Source organism: Echinops telfairi, unplaced genomic scaffold, assembly GCF_000313985.2.
Source record: "Echinops telfairi isolate 266 unplaced genomic scaffold, ASM31398v2 ScPeMD7_443;HRSCAF=831, whole genome shotgun sequence".
Taxonomy (NCBI): Eukaryota; Metazoa; Chordata; class Mammalia; order Afrosoricida; family Tenrecidae; genus Echinops; species Echinops telfairi.
In genome coordinates, this window is record NW_022104341.1 from 996,144 (window position 1) to 1,012,515 (window position 16,372).

The 16,372-nt window shown below is 52.5% G+C and overlaps 1 protein-coding gene across 3 annotated transcripts in view; it reads left to right on the plus strand.

Annotated features, from left to right (window-relative positions):
• Positions 1–275: 275 nt before the first annotated feature.
• The window catches only part of SYT6 (synaptotagmin 6), a 63,737-nt gene continuing 47,640 nt past the window's right edge, over positions 276–16,372 (plus strand). For 2 of the 3 annotated variants that reach the window (XR_006680218.1, XM_013003879.2), the window contains exons 1-2: positions 276–595; positions 2,799–3,357. Coding sequence is in view for 2 of the 3 variants with exons in the window: in XM_013003879.2 (XP_012859333.1) it covers positions 339–595; positions 2,799–3,357 (816 nt within the window). In the remaining variant the exon portion in view is untranslated. The remainder of the gene's footprint in view (positions 596–2,798; positions 3,358–16,372) is intronic. The other variant, XM_004699159.2, reaches the window with a different exon arrangement.

The window sequence follows — 16,372 nt, forward strand, 5'->3', positions numbered from 1 at the left end:
GGGGGGAGTGGGAGGGGGACTAGAGAAGTCAACCCAAGGGGCTCCTAAGCTGCAGCTATTTCACTACTTGGACAATCGAGGCCACCCTGGAACCATCTCTCCATCTGACCTGGCCGCCTTCTCACAATCGCTTTTTTCTCTTCTTCCGTCTCTGTCCCTCCCTTGTGCCCCCTCCTCCAATGCCCTCCCCTGCTTCTGCCCCCACTGTTTGTCTCTGTGCCCCCACCCCCTGCCTGGCTCACACAGGCACCTCCGTCAGCCTCCTCGCCGTGGTGGTGATTGTGTGTGGCGTGGCCCTGGTGGCAGTTTTTCTCTTTCTCTTTTGGAAGCTGTGCTGGATGCCCTGGAGAAGCAAGGAGGCCCCCAGCCCCTCTTCTGCTAACCCCAACTTGGAGGCCCTCCAGAGCCCCAGCTCCAGAGGCAACATGGCGGACAAGCTGAAAGACCCCAGCACGCTGGGCTTCCTGGAGGCTGCGGTCAAGATCAGCCACACCTCCCCCGACATTCCCGCCGAGGTGCAGATGTCGGTCAAGGAGCACATCATGCGGCACACGAGGCTGCAGCGGCAGACCACAGAGCCGGCCTCGTCCACCAGGTGCGCTGGGGTTCTGCCCGTGCCAGGAACAGCCTCCTGAAACCTGGCGCGTGTGCTGGGACAGACGCTGTACTTTAGGAGGAAAGGGGTGGGGGACAGCTAGAAGGTGGACCCCAGGAAAGACTGCAGAAAGAGGAACTTTTATGGGGCACACTATGCAGGTGGGACATGGGTGGGCATGTAGGGTGTTCTGGGGTTGGAAAGGCTTATGGCGGCAGGAAGGGAATAGGCAAAGGCCGGGAGGCATCGATGTTCCTGGTGTTAAGGCCTATGCCAGTAGACCACGTGGCTAGAAGCTGCAGTGGAGGAGACAATGCGAGAGATACCGGCATTTTGGGAATGAGGACCTGCTCAAAACCATCCACAGAACGACCCCCCTCTCCCCTAAAACCAAAGCTCCACTCCACGGGGTCCCAGCACCCCTGCAGGGCTGAGTAGAACTGCCCCTCGGGTCTTCTGAGACTGTCAGGGTTGGTGGGAGCAGACAGCCTCGTCTCTCTCCCATGGACCAGCTGGTGGGTTTCAACCACCCACCTTGTGGTTGGCAGCCCAACACATAACCCACTTTGCCACCAGTGCACCTCCCCTGCACCACTCACAGCCACGGAGTCCATACAGATGCACAGCGGCCCCACAGAGACGCTGGAGGGTAGAGATGAACTGGCTCTTTGGATTTCTAAGGCTGTAAAGTTTTACAGGTGCAGAAAGCTTTACCTTTCTCCCTTAGTGGGTAGTGGGTCCACACTGCCAACTGTACCAGGGCTCCCTCCCCTATGTGACAGCTATTGTCTACGGGGCATTCTTTAACTACCAAAGCGAAAGGTAAAAATACACCTAATGACAAAAACCTAAAGTCAGAAACACTTTGCAAAGCCGTGGTGCATACATGCGTGGGACACTGTGCTTACGGACTGGGTGTGGATTCCTGGGTTCCGGCAGTGGCTCCCCAGAGCCCCAGCCAGAGGGAAGGGGAGCCTGGCCCTCAGTGAGGAGGTCAGGAATGAAGGTGCTGCCCCCCCCCCCACACCCATGGACAGAGCTTGTCACGTGACCTCGGGCAACTTGCTCACCTTCTCAACGTTTCCTTTTTCTCAACGGTGAGGCAGGACCGACAGCTCTCCTGAGGTTGTGGCCAGGAGCCTGTGAGAAAACATTGGGTAATAATGAAGGCTGACCCATCCTCTGGTGACACACCTCATTACACTCCCGTCCCTGTTCTCAGCACTTTACAGGGGCTCATTCATTGCATCCTCACAGCCGTCGTATGAAGCTGAACTCAGAACTTACACCACTCTTCCTTTTATAGCACAGAGAGGTTTCCTAACTGCCCCCTTCCCCTACCCCCACCCCCACCCCCAGGGTGCCTATCCAGAACATGGCATAAGCAAAATTTCCCCATACCGTCTGACTCCAGAGCCCCAGGTCCTAACCAGTCCAGTGCCTGACCTATGGGGATTGCTCCCGAGATGCCCACTACAGGCCTCCCCGGTGTGCAGATTGGCGATGTGATTGGCCACTGAAAGGTTGGAGGCTCATGCCCACTTGGGGGTGCTTAGGAAGAAAGCCCTGGTGATGTGGTAGCGAAATGATAGTGACGAAGTAGCAAACCAAATAATTTTATGGTTGGGGGGTCACCACCACACAAGGAACTTCATGAAAGGGTCGCGGCAGGAGGAAGGTGGAGAACCACTGCTCCTAGGGAAGAACCTAGAAGGCAGACGGCAGCAGACAGGAATAACGGTGATCATACCAATGACTACCATCGATCGAACTCCCTGTGTCCCAGGCACCGCTCCAAAGTATATTACAAATTAGAAGGCATGTGATCCTCCCAGCAGAGAGCCCCGGTAGGATTCTGGCTCAGCCCTCTGCTGCTAGCCCAAATGTCAGTGGTTCCAGCCCCTCCCCTGACCCACCCCCACTCCCCCAAACTGTTCCACAGTAGAAAAGACCCGGTGATTGGCTCCCATAGAGCGGATGGTCTTGGAAACCCTGATGGGCAGCACAACTCTGGGACTTAGGGCCCCTGCGAGGTGGCATCTGCTCCACAGCGGGCAGCAACAGAGGGTGGGTGCAGAAGGGTCAAGGAGAGGGAGGACGAGGGGCCTCCAAAGGAGGCAGAGCTGCCAGGGGTGTGTCTCCCTGCAGCCCCCTCCCCGGTCCCTGACCACGCTCTCTCTGCTCCCTCCTCGTCCACCGCCAGGCACACCTCCTTCAAGCGCCACCTGCCGCGACAGATGCACGTCTCCAGCGTTGACTATGGCAACGAGATGCCGCCCGCGGCCGAGCAGCCCACCAGCATTGGCCGCATCAAGCCTGAGCTCTACAAGCAGAAGTCGGTGGACGGAGACGAAGCCCAGTCCGAGGCGGCCAAGAGCTGCGGGAAGATCAACTGCAGCCTCCGCTATGACTACGAGCGCGAGACCCTGATCGTGCGCATCCTGAAGGCCTTCGACCTTCCTGCCAAGGACTTCTGCGGCAGCTCCGACCCCTACGTCAAGATCTACCTCCTGCCCGACCGCAAGTGCAAGCTGCAGACACGGGTGCACCGCAAGACCCTGAACCCCACCTTCGACGAGGACTTCCACTTCCCCGTGCCCTACGAGGAGCTGGCTGACCGCAAGCTGCACCTCAGTGTCTTCGACTTCGACCGCTTCTCTCGCCATGACATGATCGGGGAGGTCATCCTGGACAACCTCTTCGAGGCCTCCGACCTGTCCCGAGAGACCTCCATCTGGAAGGACATCCAGTACGCCACCAGTGTGAGTACAGCCTTGCGCCCGGCCTCTCCAGGGTTTGCAGTTCTGGGGTGGGCTGACTCAGGCCCCCCATCCCAGCCCTTCATGCCGCCAGAGACAAATGGTCCTTTGCCTCTCAGGGGGTGAAGGGGACTCTGGAAACTGACCAGTGGGAAGTCCTTGTACTCTGCCCCAAGGGGGCCCGGGTGGGTAGGAAGGAAAGCGAAGTCTTGCCTATTGCTTCTGTCAATGTGCTATAGGATGGATCTCTCTACTGCTGGGCCTCCGGTTTATCACCTACGAAATAATGTGCTATGCCCCTTTGATCATGACTCAGACAGAAGAATCAACTGACGGCGTGGATGTGTTTTAGGAGCTTAGAATACACAGTCAAGAACAGGCCGCCATAGTCAGGACGAATTAGGTTATGTTGCAGTATACTACACACTGCCGGCTATATGTAGGGCAGGGTAGAATTGCCCCTATGGGTTTCTGAGACTATAACTCTTGACAAGAGTAGAGTCATCTTTCTCCCTTGGAATGGCTCCTGGTTTTGAACTGCTGACCTTGTAGTTAGCAGCACAATGCATAACCACGATGCCACCAGGGCTCCGTGCTGCAATAGTAGCAACTAATCCTAGGTGTCTAGTGGTTTAAGGCAACAAAGGCAGGGGGCCTACTCTGCCGTTCTCACTCAGCGATCGGAGCTGGCAGTGGCTTCCTCTTGACACAGTTACCGTGCCAGGTGGAAGAGGACGTGGCAGGTCACTCACTGTTTCTTCAAGTGGCCACATAGAAGTAATACGTGTCACTTCCACTCACAGGTCATCAGCCCAAACAAGACACACGGCCCCTCTGAACAGCCAGGGGCAGGGCCGAGCAAGCCCACCATGTTCCCAGGAGAACCAGAGAAACGTGAGGGACCACACGAATGATTACCATGCAGCGTGCCTGTCTCTTGGCCAGCACACTCAGAACGATGAGGGAGGCAGGCTCGAAAGGAGACCTGGCTCCCCCACACATCCAGGAGGAGGTGCGACCCCTGTTCACCATCCACAGGAATTAGCCAAAGAAGGTTTGCAGGAGCTGAGGCTCAAGGAGACTTTGAGAGGAGGGAGGCCAACGCTTGGCACAGAGAATTAGGGAGGGCACAAGCAGAGCCCTTTGGTCCCGTGCAGATGTCACAAGGAAGAAGCTGTGTAACTGTGCCCTGCAGGTGTAGGTGGTATGCTTCATTCTAAGCCCACTTGGGTAGCTGGGACCCCAGCAGGGGCATTTCCATCCAGCCCCCAGAGCCTTGCAGCTGGTCTCCTGCGTGATCTCTCTCTCTCTCTGGAAAGTTCTCACACCATATCTCTGGGGTAGGGGTGACCTTCTCTGGTCTTTCGCCTCTCTTTAGCAATCAATATCTTAATATCTCTGTGTTGAATTTTGTGACGGGGAGGCTGGCTCTGGTGAGAAAGCGATCGGAATCCTGGTTGGTTTTGAAGAGATCTATGAAGAGAGAGAGCAGAGAGTGAAAGAAAGAAAAAGACAAGAAGAACTTGAGTCACCCCCAGGAAGGCCTGCGCCTGCCCCAGGGAGGGTTTGTGGGACACCCCATTCTCACAGCTGGAGCCGACCCTGGCCAGTTCAGTCACATCTCCCAATGCCTCCGCCCAGTTTGCTTGCCTGAAATGTCACCCCCAAGAACAGCGCAGGCCCCAGAGCCGGCAGACAGGGTGGGCCAACGGGGCGGGCCTGTTACAGCAGCTGGGCGCAGGCCCTGGCCCACGAGCTCTGATCTATAAATCACGCTGAAGTTTACATCTGGCGCAGCTCCTTCCTGGCAGTCTCCTACGGCAGCGACTTCAGCATGGTGACGGGGGATGAAAGCAGCTCTCACCTCCACGCAGGGAGAAGGGAAGGTGAGGCCCGGGGCCAGAGCCCCTGTGGCCTCCTGGGTCCCTCACCAGAATTCCCACATCCCTCCCCGCTGCACCAGAGTACAGGATTCCTGGATCTTTCCCTCTCCCTGTTCTCACATCCCCAGAACAGCTGCGCTCCCGCCAGATCATCCCAGCAGCCCTGGACCATCCGCATCATTCTCTCCATTCTCTGTCCGTATCATGACATGCATCCATCCATCCATCCATCCATCCATCTATCCACTTGCCCTAAGCAGAGTTCTGTGCCCCGTGGCACAGGGGGCAGGGGGATGGTAGCTGGGATCAAAGACAGCCTCTCCAACCCATCAAAAGGTACACCCAGACCAGAAGTAACCATGCAGCAGCCAGCACCAAGTCACCTGTGAGGGTGCCAGGACCCTGAGTGTGACCAAAGCCAGGGAAGGTATGGTTGGAAGGCACCATCAAATCAGGCCCGTCCTGCACGCACAATGGAAACGCTGCTTTCCCCCCTGTGCCGTGTGAGTCCAGAAGCTTTGCCGAAACCTCCTTGAGCCCAGAGCAAAGCCGTCATGGACACCCGCCTGGGTGTGGCCCGGCAAAAGGTCTGCTTGCTGCCCTTGAATGGAGCCTGGTTGCCCGGCGGGGGGCGGGGGGTGGGAGTGGGGGGGTGATGGGGGGGGAGGCTACTACCACAAAAGCTCAAGGATCTGCTTCTGAGAAAACCAACCCATGAAAACCCCCGGGTGCAGCCCATTCTGCTGGGACACCCAAGGGGTCCCCAGGGCTCAAACCAGTGCAACAGCAGCTGGCTTTTCTCTGGAGGAGGGTGGAGGAGCATTGGGACCTGACAGGGCCAGAGGAGACGTTCCAGCCGGGCCCAGGACTCTGCCAGGCTTATGGCCTGGCTAGGCTTGCAGTGTGTCTGAAATGAAAGTGCCTTCTCAGCCAAGGCCTCTCGGGGCCTCTGCCAGCAACCTCATGGCAGGCAGGGCCCTCCAGAGCCAGGCTCCTGACCCTGGCCCTGGCCAGGGAGGCAGGGAAAGGCTGAGCTGTGGGGGTGGCAAGGGAAACAAGAAGGCTGATGCATTTACCTGTTTTGGTCTTTGTGTGTGTGCTGACTCTAAAATCTCAATTATTTGGGCACTGGGAGTCCCTAGCCAGCCGTCCCTGGAAATGACTGAGCCCTCGGTGTAGGTGGAGTCCAATAGCCCGTGCAGTGGGGACTGCCGGCAGCCAACTCCTGGAGGTCCTGCATGCCAGATTCTGTGCTGGAAGCCTGCTCTGGACCCCAGCTGCCGGGTCCCAGACCCCCAAGCAGCTCCTTCTCCCACCCACGCTGATTCCGTACGTGCCCGGCCAGTCCTGCCTCCTGCCTCTTTGCTCACGTGGGCCCCTCTATTAGGCAGGCCTCTCCCACCGTTCTGTCTGGCACACATCAATCCGCCTCTCCAAGCTTACCTGACATCTTCCACTGTGTGGCTTTCCAGTCTCACCGCAATGGCAGGCTCTCAATTTCCTCTGCCTAGTCCTTGGCAAGTCTGCCTCGGAAGAGGTACAGCCAGGATGTTCTTTTGAAAGTGAGGATTGGTGAGACTTTGTCTCAACATTCTTTGGACATGTTATCAAGTAGGCCCTGTTCCTGGAGATGGAAATTATGCTTGCGAAAAGAGAGGCCCGGAGGAAAACAAGAGGACTCTCGATAAGATGGATTGACACAATGGCTGCAACAATGGGCTGAGACATAGAACTAATTCGGACACTGGTACAGGGCTGGGCAGTGTCTATTCTGTGGTACATGAGGTCGCTATGAATCAGAACGGACTGGGGGACACCTAACCACAATAACAGCAGCCCCCACCCCAGCTGTATCCTGGATCATATTCTGTTGGTGGTTCAAGAATGGCTCGTCTTATGTCTTTAGGTCGATTCATGGCCCTGGGTAGAGTTTCTGAGGCTATAAATCTTCATGGATAGCCGCATCTTTCTCTAAGGACAGGCTGGTGTGTATGCGATTAGCAGTCTAATGCTTATACTGTAGTGCCACCAGGACTTTGTCTATGTTATGTCTAAGCCCATGCCCATGGCTTCCCCAACCGATTGCTTTGTTTGTCTATGTTATGTCTGTGTTTGTCTGTGTTATGCCCATGTCTACCCAATGCATTTCTATGTTGGGTCTATGTTATGTCTCTGTGTTATGTCTATGTCCATGCCCATGGCTACCCCAACCAATTGCAGTTAAATCCATTTGACTCATGTCAATCTGGTAGGACAGAGTAGACCTGCCCTAAAGGGTTTCTAAGGCTATGATCTTCCAGGAAGCAGACTGCTAGGGGAAGAGGCTGGTGGTTTCGAACCCCTGATCTTTGGGCTAGTAGCTGGACACTTAACCGATGCACCACCAGGGCTCCTCATTCAGAGGTATAGCTCACTGCCATAAATCAGTTCCAACTCACAGCAACCTTGTAAGACAAGGCAGAATGGCCCCTGTGGGTTTCAGAAACTGTTACTCTTTAGGGAAGTAGAAAGCCTCATCATTCTTCCTTGGATCGGCTGGTGGTTTTGAACTGCTGACTATGAGGTTAACAGCCCAACACATGACTGCTACGCTACCAGGGCTCCCGACTCAGAGGCATAGTTCAGGTAATTTTTTTGTGTCTGGAGTGGTGAAGAGACCAGCCAGTGAGATTAGGTGGTCTGGGACCCACCTCGCCCTTACTCTCGTGACAAGAGAGGCAGCTGCAGCTCTGGCAGGTGGGACCAGGCCAGCCGCTTGCTCATGTGGGTTCCCATCTCAGGGTTGCTGTGAAGGAGTAGAGCCTGGGACATCTACTATGTGATCTCACAGCCATAGCTTCACTGAGTCCAGTGGACCCCCTAGATTTCTCAAACAGATGCCTGCAAGTTACCTCCGACTCATGGTGACCCCGTGAAGGTCAGAGCAGAACTGTGTGCCACAGTGTTTTCTGTTTGTTTGTTTGTTTGTTTGTTTGTTTTTAATAAACCATTTTATTGGGGGCTCTTACAGCTCTTATTGCAATCCACACATACATCCTTTATATCAAGCACGTTTGTACATATGTTGCCATAGTCCTCTTCAAAACATTTTCTTTCTATTTGAGCCCTCGGTATCAGCTCCCCTTTTTTTCCCCTCCCTCTGCCACCCTCCCACCATTGTGACCCCTTGATAAATCATAAATTATTATTACTTTCATATCTTACACTGTCCACTGTCTTCTCCCTTCACCCAACGTTTCTGTTGTTCATCACTGGGGGGCCAGGGAGGGGATATACATTAGTCAGTGCGATTGGTTCCCCAGTTCTCCCCCTACTCCCCATCACCTTTTCTCTACCCTCATGGTATCACTACACCCATTACTGTTTCGGGGGGTGGGGGGGTGTCGGTATCTGTCCTAGATTCTGTGTGTCGAAAGGTCTTTAAAAAATTTTTTTGAAAGGGCTTATCTGTACCAGTGTACATGCTCTGATCTAGCCGGATTTGTAAGGTAGAACTGGGGTCATGATAGTGAGGCATGGGCGTGGGGGTGGGGGGAAGCATGAAAGAACTAGAGGAATATTGTGTGTTTCATCAGTGCTATACTGAACGCTGGCCTGCTCGTCCCTTCCTTGTGACCCTTCTGTGAAGAGAAGTCCAATTGTCTACAAATGGGCTTTAGTTCTCCACTCTAGCCCCACTCCTTTACATTGATATGATTGTTTTGGGTCTTCTGATGCCTGATATCTGATCCTGTCAACACCTCGTGATCACCCAGGCTGGTGTGCTTCTTCGATGTGGGCTTTGTTGCTTCCCGGCTAGATGGCTGCTTGTTCATCTTCAAGCCTTTAAGATTCTATTGTTATATCTTTTAATAGCCAGGCACCATCAGCTTTCTTCACCACTTTTGCTTATGCACCCATTTTGTCTTCAGCAATAGTGTCAGGAAGGTGAGCATCACAGAATGCCAGGTTATATGAACAAAGTGTTCTTGTGTTGAGAGAGTACTTGAGTGGAGGCCTAATGTCCATCTGCTACCTTAATACTTAGCATATAAATATATGTACATAGATCTATTTCTCTATTGTTATATATAAACACATTTACATACGTACATGCCTGTAGTTATATTTCTACAAATGACCTTTGCCTCTTAGTTCTTTCCTCTATTTCCTTTTGCTTTTCTCCTGTCCACTATCATGTTTGACCTTCACTCAGTTCTCAGTAATTCCTCTCAGCAACATTGCACTTGATCAAACCCTACGAGGCATTCTAGGCCCCCCTTGCCATTGATTTTAGATCGCTTGTTGGTCCCTTGTCCCTGGGTTTCAACAAATCTCCCTTCCTTTCCCCCACCCTCCCTCTCCCCTGTCTCCCCTAGAGCTGTCAGTCCTCAGGATTGCTTTCTCCTCAGGATGGTTTGTTCTACCTATCATATCTAGATAGACAAGAAAAGAAAAAGAAAAACGCCTATAAATAGTTCCACGTCTGTCTGGTGACCCTTATGAACATTTTCTGATCGAGTCTGATGAGGTGCCAAGCCCTGCCCCTGAAGTCTATCTTTGGGATTCCTCGGGGGCTTCATTGCTTTGTTCTCCTTGCTGCTCTGCTGTGCTCCCTTCGTGCTTTGTCCCAGTGTGCAGGGGTCAGTCTGGCCATAATTCCCACCTGGTGTCTCCAGTGTTGTCCCCCATAGTGCTGTGGGTCAGTGAGGGGATGCCGTATCTCTCAGCGGGGCTGGCCCTACTGGCCTCTCTGTGCATTGGCTGCTCTGAGCAGGAATGTCATCCTTAGGGCTTGGTGGGCCAGGAAGTGGTCCACCCTCTCTCTCTCCTTCCCTCTTAGTTTGCTTCTGTGTGGTCTGAACAGACCCGCCCCTCTCCCCCGGCTGTATCTTCAGTGCTGTCCTCCATAGTGCACCCTTCTGGGGAGGGTGTCCATGTAGCTGGGATTGAGGCCCGTCCTGAAGACCTCTCTGTTAGTTTGCTGCTCCGTGCTGGTCTGTTGCCTTCAAAGCTGCCAAAGCTGCCTTCATACCAGGCTGAGGTCTGGCACCACAGGGGTTTCAATGGCTGATGTTTCAGCAGTAGACCACCAGGTCTTTCTACCGTGGTGCTTCTGGTAGACTTGAATGTCTCTGTGATGTGACATTAACCATGTTCACCACCCTGCGGCTGCTCCTGGCTTCCTAGGGCTTCGTTCATTGAAAATTGTGAGCCTCATGGAGCAGCCACTCCCGAGTGGTTCTGGAGGGGCTGCCCAGGCAGCAGCATCACCAATATAGATGTTGCTCTCGAGCTGAGTCTCCCATGTTCCTTCACTTCACTGGCTGCGGCACTGAGAACAGCAAGGCTGGGCCTGCTGGGGCAATGAGAGGCCTCAAGAGATGCTCTGAATCCAGCAGCTCAGGCATGGGAGGGAGCTCATCGATCCACTCCAGCTCTGGGTAGAGCTGCCCCTAGCCCTCCTGTTGCCCTGGTTCCCATCTAGTCTGGCTACAGGTCCCTGGTGCCTCCTGGGCCTTTCCTGAAGTTTGCCACCCAGATTTTGGTTGGCTGAAATCATGCTGCTCATCCCTTCCCTTAACCCCTGCCTCTGGTCTCATTATTTCTGCATCAAGCCATAGATTTGTCATTGTAATAGAGCTGCCGGCACTAGGGCTTGCTAACATCTCTGTAATCGTGTGTATTACTACAGGGGCCTCAGACCCCAGTGCACACACTAGTCCTGTCTCCAGTCCCTCACCATTGTGGCAGGGAAGCGAAGGCTTGTGATTGGGGCTATAAATATGTGCTGGACTTGGTGGTGCTAATGGACAAGACCTCCTCCCTGCTGTGCCAGGTCCCCCCCACCCCCCCGGCTTCCCAGGGGTGCGTGTGCAAAAGAGAGAGCCGGGTGGGGAGAGGAGAGCGAGAGCGAGAGCGAGAGCCTTATGCTGAGGGCGGTTGGGCCTGAACCCACCAGCCCCTCCGTGGGAGGAGTATGCGGCAGTCTGCTCCTTAAAGATTACAGCCTTGGAAACCCTGTGGGGCACGTCCACTCTGACCGCTAGGGTCACTGTGAGTTGAACTTGAATCGATGGCCAGGAGTTGGGAGGTTTTTGATGAGTGGGTCATTGGTGTCCTTGCAAGGATCCTGAACCCAGGGCCGGACGGGAGAATGGGGGTCTCAGGCGGTGTGTTTGCAGCGCCATCCAGAAGGAGCTCAGGCTCCCACACCAGACACACCTGTTTTGGACTCCCCCTTCCCCACCTTCTAGAGTTAGGACCTTGACAACAGGCGCCTCCATTTCCTCATCAGAAAATGGAAGCAATAATAGTACATGGCTATTTTATCAAGTGCTCACTTGACAAATGCCGTCTCCTAAAGACTCTGTAGGGCAGGGTAGACCTGCCCCTGTGAGTTTCTGGGACTGTAAGTGTTTCCCAGAGTGGAAACCCCCTCTTTCATCTGAGGAGCAGCTTGTGGTTTCGAACTGATGACCTTGCCCATCGCAGTCCAATGCATAACCACTGAACCTCCAGGGCTCCTTTGAGCAAGCACATGGCACATGGTATTTTATCAGCGTTTGCCACTGAAGATGCCTCGGGCAGCCCCAGCCCAGAGCAGCCTCCTGAGTCCGTGGCCGTGGAGCCTCTCCCCTGTCTCGGCTGGGGGCTGCTGTTTGGACCCTCCCCACACCCAGCCGTTCACTTTGGTGCAGACTCCCTGCTCTGACTACTTGGTGGACACTGCTGTTCCTATCTTATCTCTCCACTGGCGGTGCCCAGCCTTAATACTCATGGCTTTTAATGGCAATGTTGGAGGTTACAGTCCACCCAGAGATCCCTGGGAAGGCAAGCATGGTGGCCGGCCTCCACAAACTCAGCCACTGGAAGCCCAACGGGGCCCAGTTCTGCTCTGCCAAGAGTTGGGATCAATCTGTGGGCAACGGTTTTTCGTTATCTGTAAATATAACCATGTAAATACATATAAATAAACAAAAAATGTGAAGCTAACTTATTAACCCAAGGTCACACAGAGAGAAAGTAGTCAGGCCAAGATTTGAACTCAGGTCTTCAGCAGAGCCCATCAGTGTTGCACAAGCAGAGCGGCGTGCAGTTCCACAGCACTGCGGGAGAGGACAGATACTGACATCCGGCCGCTTGTCCAGATGTCCAGCAGCACTGGTTTGCTTCTCTGCTTTTCCTAAAGGCCAGTTCGTTCTCTCCTTTCCTCTCGGAATACGGTTATTTCGGAGATGGCCTTTGTATGGTCACTTGAATCCTTTAGGATGAGGAGGCTTCAAGAATCCATGGGAAAATGGAATTAAAAGACCCTGAAATTTTCCACACACTTTTTGAAGCCCCCTTGTATTTCTTCCTAATGGAGCCCAGGTGGCGTAGTGGTTACGATTTGGGCAGTGATCCAACAGGTCTGCAGTTCAAAATCACCAGGTGCTTCTCCAGAGAAAGACAGAGTTTCCTACTCCTGCAGAGAGTTACAGTCTCGACAACCACCAGGGCCGTTCTGCCCTGTCCTGTAGGCTCCCCAGGAGTCACATTTGACTCGATGGCAGTGAGTGTGGTTTGCATTTCTTCCTTTGGTTAGCACTTCTTTTTCCAGGAATGCACATTCATTGAAGGGCAACGCCACTGAGCACCCGTTGGATACAGAAACCTGCCCTGGACTGTGGAGAAGGACAGCATGACAAGGGAAGAGCCCGGCTCAGAGAGGCCAGGCTAATGGGAACCCTAGAGTGTTCCCCCTTACCACATACAGGCCACATACTTGGAGACAGACCAGTTCGGGATGCTTGCAATCAGGTTACGCAAGCTGCTTGCTGCACTGCTTCCAAGCCACGGGCGGACCTGGTGAAGAGGGATGGGGGAAGAGAGCCAGAGTCGCAGGAGACTGATCAGGAAAAGTTTCTCAGAAAGGAGAATTTGGGGGCAGACTGGGATGGTGGGAAATGCCAGAGAGTGATGTCAGAGTGGGTCAAAGCCCTCCGGGCATGTAGCCTCCCAAAGGCTCACTGGCCAGCAGCTCCCTGCAACACCTTCCAAGTGCCTGCCTTGGATATAAGGCTCCCAGGTCTATTCTGGCCCAGAGGCAAGCAGGAGCAAGAGGGAGTCATAAGGAATCTTCACCTACTCAGCGTATCTTCAGCAGGACCTCAACGAACATACACGGGTCTTAGCACAATGGTGTATTGATGCACAAGCATAATCCTTGCTTTCCAGGAAATTACGGTTTAACAGCTGTGTCCAAGGAACTCAGTGCTTTAACTGGGGCTCAAAGGCAAGAGGTCGATGGAGGTGATTGTTGGGATTGGGAGAGGGGGTGATTGGGATGGGGCATCCATCGGGGGCAGAAGGAGAACTCAGAAACACCCATAGTCAGGTGAAGGAGAAAAAGGGGCAGGAAACTATGCCAAGCAGAGAAGGTCCAAGAGGAAAGAGAACTGGGAGAGTGAAAAGAGAAATGGTTAGGGAACTATTCATGGAAGAATTCTCTTGAATGTCTACCAAGTACCAAGCACAGCTGTGGGCACTGGGAGCACAGCAGTAAAAGAAGTCCTTGCACCTGCAGGCTTATGCCTGGTTTCGGCTGGACATTACCCGCAATGCTTTTTCCTTCTGCTGACTTACTTTAATATGTATCCTTGCACTGTGCTCGGTCATAACCCTGAGTGTAACCACAAAAAAGACAATATTGTTCTCCTGGAGTTTATATTACACTGGGAAAGACAGTTATCAAGCAAACAAGGAAGATAATTACAAGGGGATTCAAAAAGTGTATGCAAACATGGAATTAAGAATTAAAATCCATAATTAACAACTAAATAAATACATAAATTCTGTTCCTCAACAGGAGCTCCCAGGTTAAGACATTGTGTAAGCAATGACACGAGCCATTTAGCCCATCCCTAAATGTGCTGCGCAAGCCCTCTCTCAAGTGTTGAAAAGCAGGGAGGTTACTTTGAGGATTCAGGTGTTGCCTGACCCAAGCGATGGTATTTCCAACCGCCTCATCTGCATGTGAAAGTTGGGCATTTAATAAAGCAGACTGAAGACGAATAGAGACGTTTGAATCAGTGCTGACAAAAGTGTATTGAACCGACCACGGACTACCAAAAGAACAAACAAATCTATCTTAGAAGAAGTAAAACCCACAGGGGCAGTTCTACTCTGTCGTATAGGGTCACTGGGCGTCAGCATTGACTGGTGGCAGCGAGTATTCACTCAGACTGCAGTGCTGACCCAGTGCGCCGCTGGCGCTCCTTTGCAGTGCCGTATCACTGTGCCAACAAAGCGGTGCTGAGTCAGAGCGATCCCTGGCCAGGGTTTCTAAAACCTGCAGCACCGCCAGGGAGCTGGCAGCCTTCCGCCGTCGGACAGGCTGGTGGGTTTGAACTATTGACTTTGCAGTTAGCAGCCCAACACCTAGTCCATTGGGGCTCCTTTAAAGGTTGTCTATTATGAACAGGCATTATGAGTCGGTGTTCTTTGGAAAAATAATAACGAAACATTTTTCTCTGTGAGTGGAAAAGTGATGTGGGTCCACTGTTGAAAATGGACAAATGCATATCATGAAACTGGAAACTGTCTATCGGTTCAACTGTAACAAATAGCAAACAAATGAATCTACTTTCATTGTAATAAAACCATAAAATGGCATATGGCATGGTCATCACAAGATTAAAAAAAAGAAGAAGAAGAAATATGGCCAGAATGCTCCTTAGAGGCAAGGGTGGGGAGACTTGGTCTCTCATACCCTGGGCACGTTGTCAGGAGAGACCAGCCGCAGGAGAAAGGCACCACGTTTGGTCAAGAGGGAGGCAGCAAAAAAGGAAGCCCCTGGGAAGATGGGCTGACGGATAGCTGTCTGTCGCAGTGGGCTCAGACACCACGACCCTTGTGAGGGGGGCCAGGGCCGGGCAGTGTGTCCTTCTGTTGTGCATGGTGACTTGGTGGCACCTAACAACAATGACCAAACAACTGACCTTCCTGAGAATGTACCCATGTCCGCGCCATCTTTTTCTTTCCTTCACATGATTACTTGTAGAAAAATAAGTGCCCTGTAAAGAATTTTCAAGGTTAGGAAGCAAAGAAGTCAGAATGTGCCACAACGGGACTGCAAGTTGGATGACTAATGAGTTTCCATTGAAACACTGGCAAAATTGCCAGTTTGACGCGAGGCAGGAGCAGAAGCGCCGTTGGGGTGGAGCAGAGCTCTGGAGAAGCCTTCCCAGGCCTTTGGTTTTTGCTGACGCTTTCGTTAACTTTGTAACTCTTTTTAAAGCACTCTCAAAATAAACAAATACTATCATCCTTTGGACCTCGAGAAAGCCAACAAGGAAAATACCTTGAGTATCCCCCAAACCTGCTGCCGTGACCTTGACCCTTGACTGGTCTGCTGTGTTCTGACTGGACCACTTGCACCTCTTGGGAGCGGTTGGTTGAATCGCATGGGTAGAGCCATGTTCTATGTCCTTTTACAGTTCTTCCAGGAAACCCTTCAGCACCTTGATCCCATTTTTTCTTTTTAACATTCCCATCTACAACTGCTCTGGGCCCAGCAGTCTGGGCACTCAGCAAGCAGAAGATTCGCTCAACTTAAGGTTTTCACCCAGCATTGTGTGAGCTGAATCAATCGAGACCCTTATGGTGCTGGCTATCATTTCTGCTGTGAATTGTCAGCCCTCTCCAATTAGGGCACGAGCAAGATTAATTGTTTCCTTCCACACTGATGTGGACACTCTACCACCAGTGCATCTCCAATATTGCCTTGTCTCTTCTTAAAACAACTTATCCTTTTGTCAATTGCTGGTTTTGTGAGGCATTGCCCCCATAAACCTGTCATAAAGCGTCAATGATTTCACCATTCTTCCACCCGATCTTCACTCTAACCTGGAGGTTTGCTCTTGCTCCAGTTTCTGCAGAATTCATGTTGCTCTGAGAGTGATTCTTTTCAAAGTGATACCTGATCCTTCTTGGATCCTTAAACTAGGTCCTGCCTGGGCATGTTACAACAAATTCATATGAGTTTATTTGGGTGTAAATTGTTTTTGAAATCCATGCTTAACTTTTTTTCATGACATGCATTTTGTAGAAATTTTAGAAGACGCCTTATGTAGGGTGTCAAGTAGTGTTCAGTGGCACAGAGACTAAGGCGG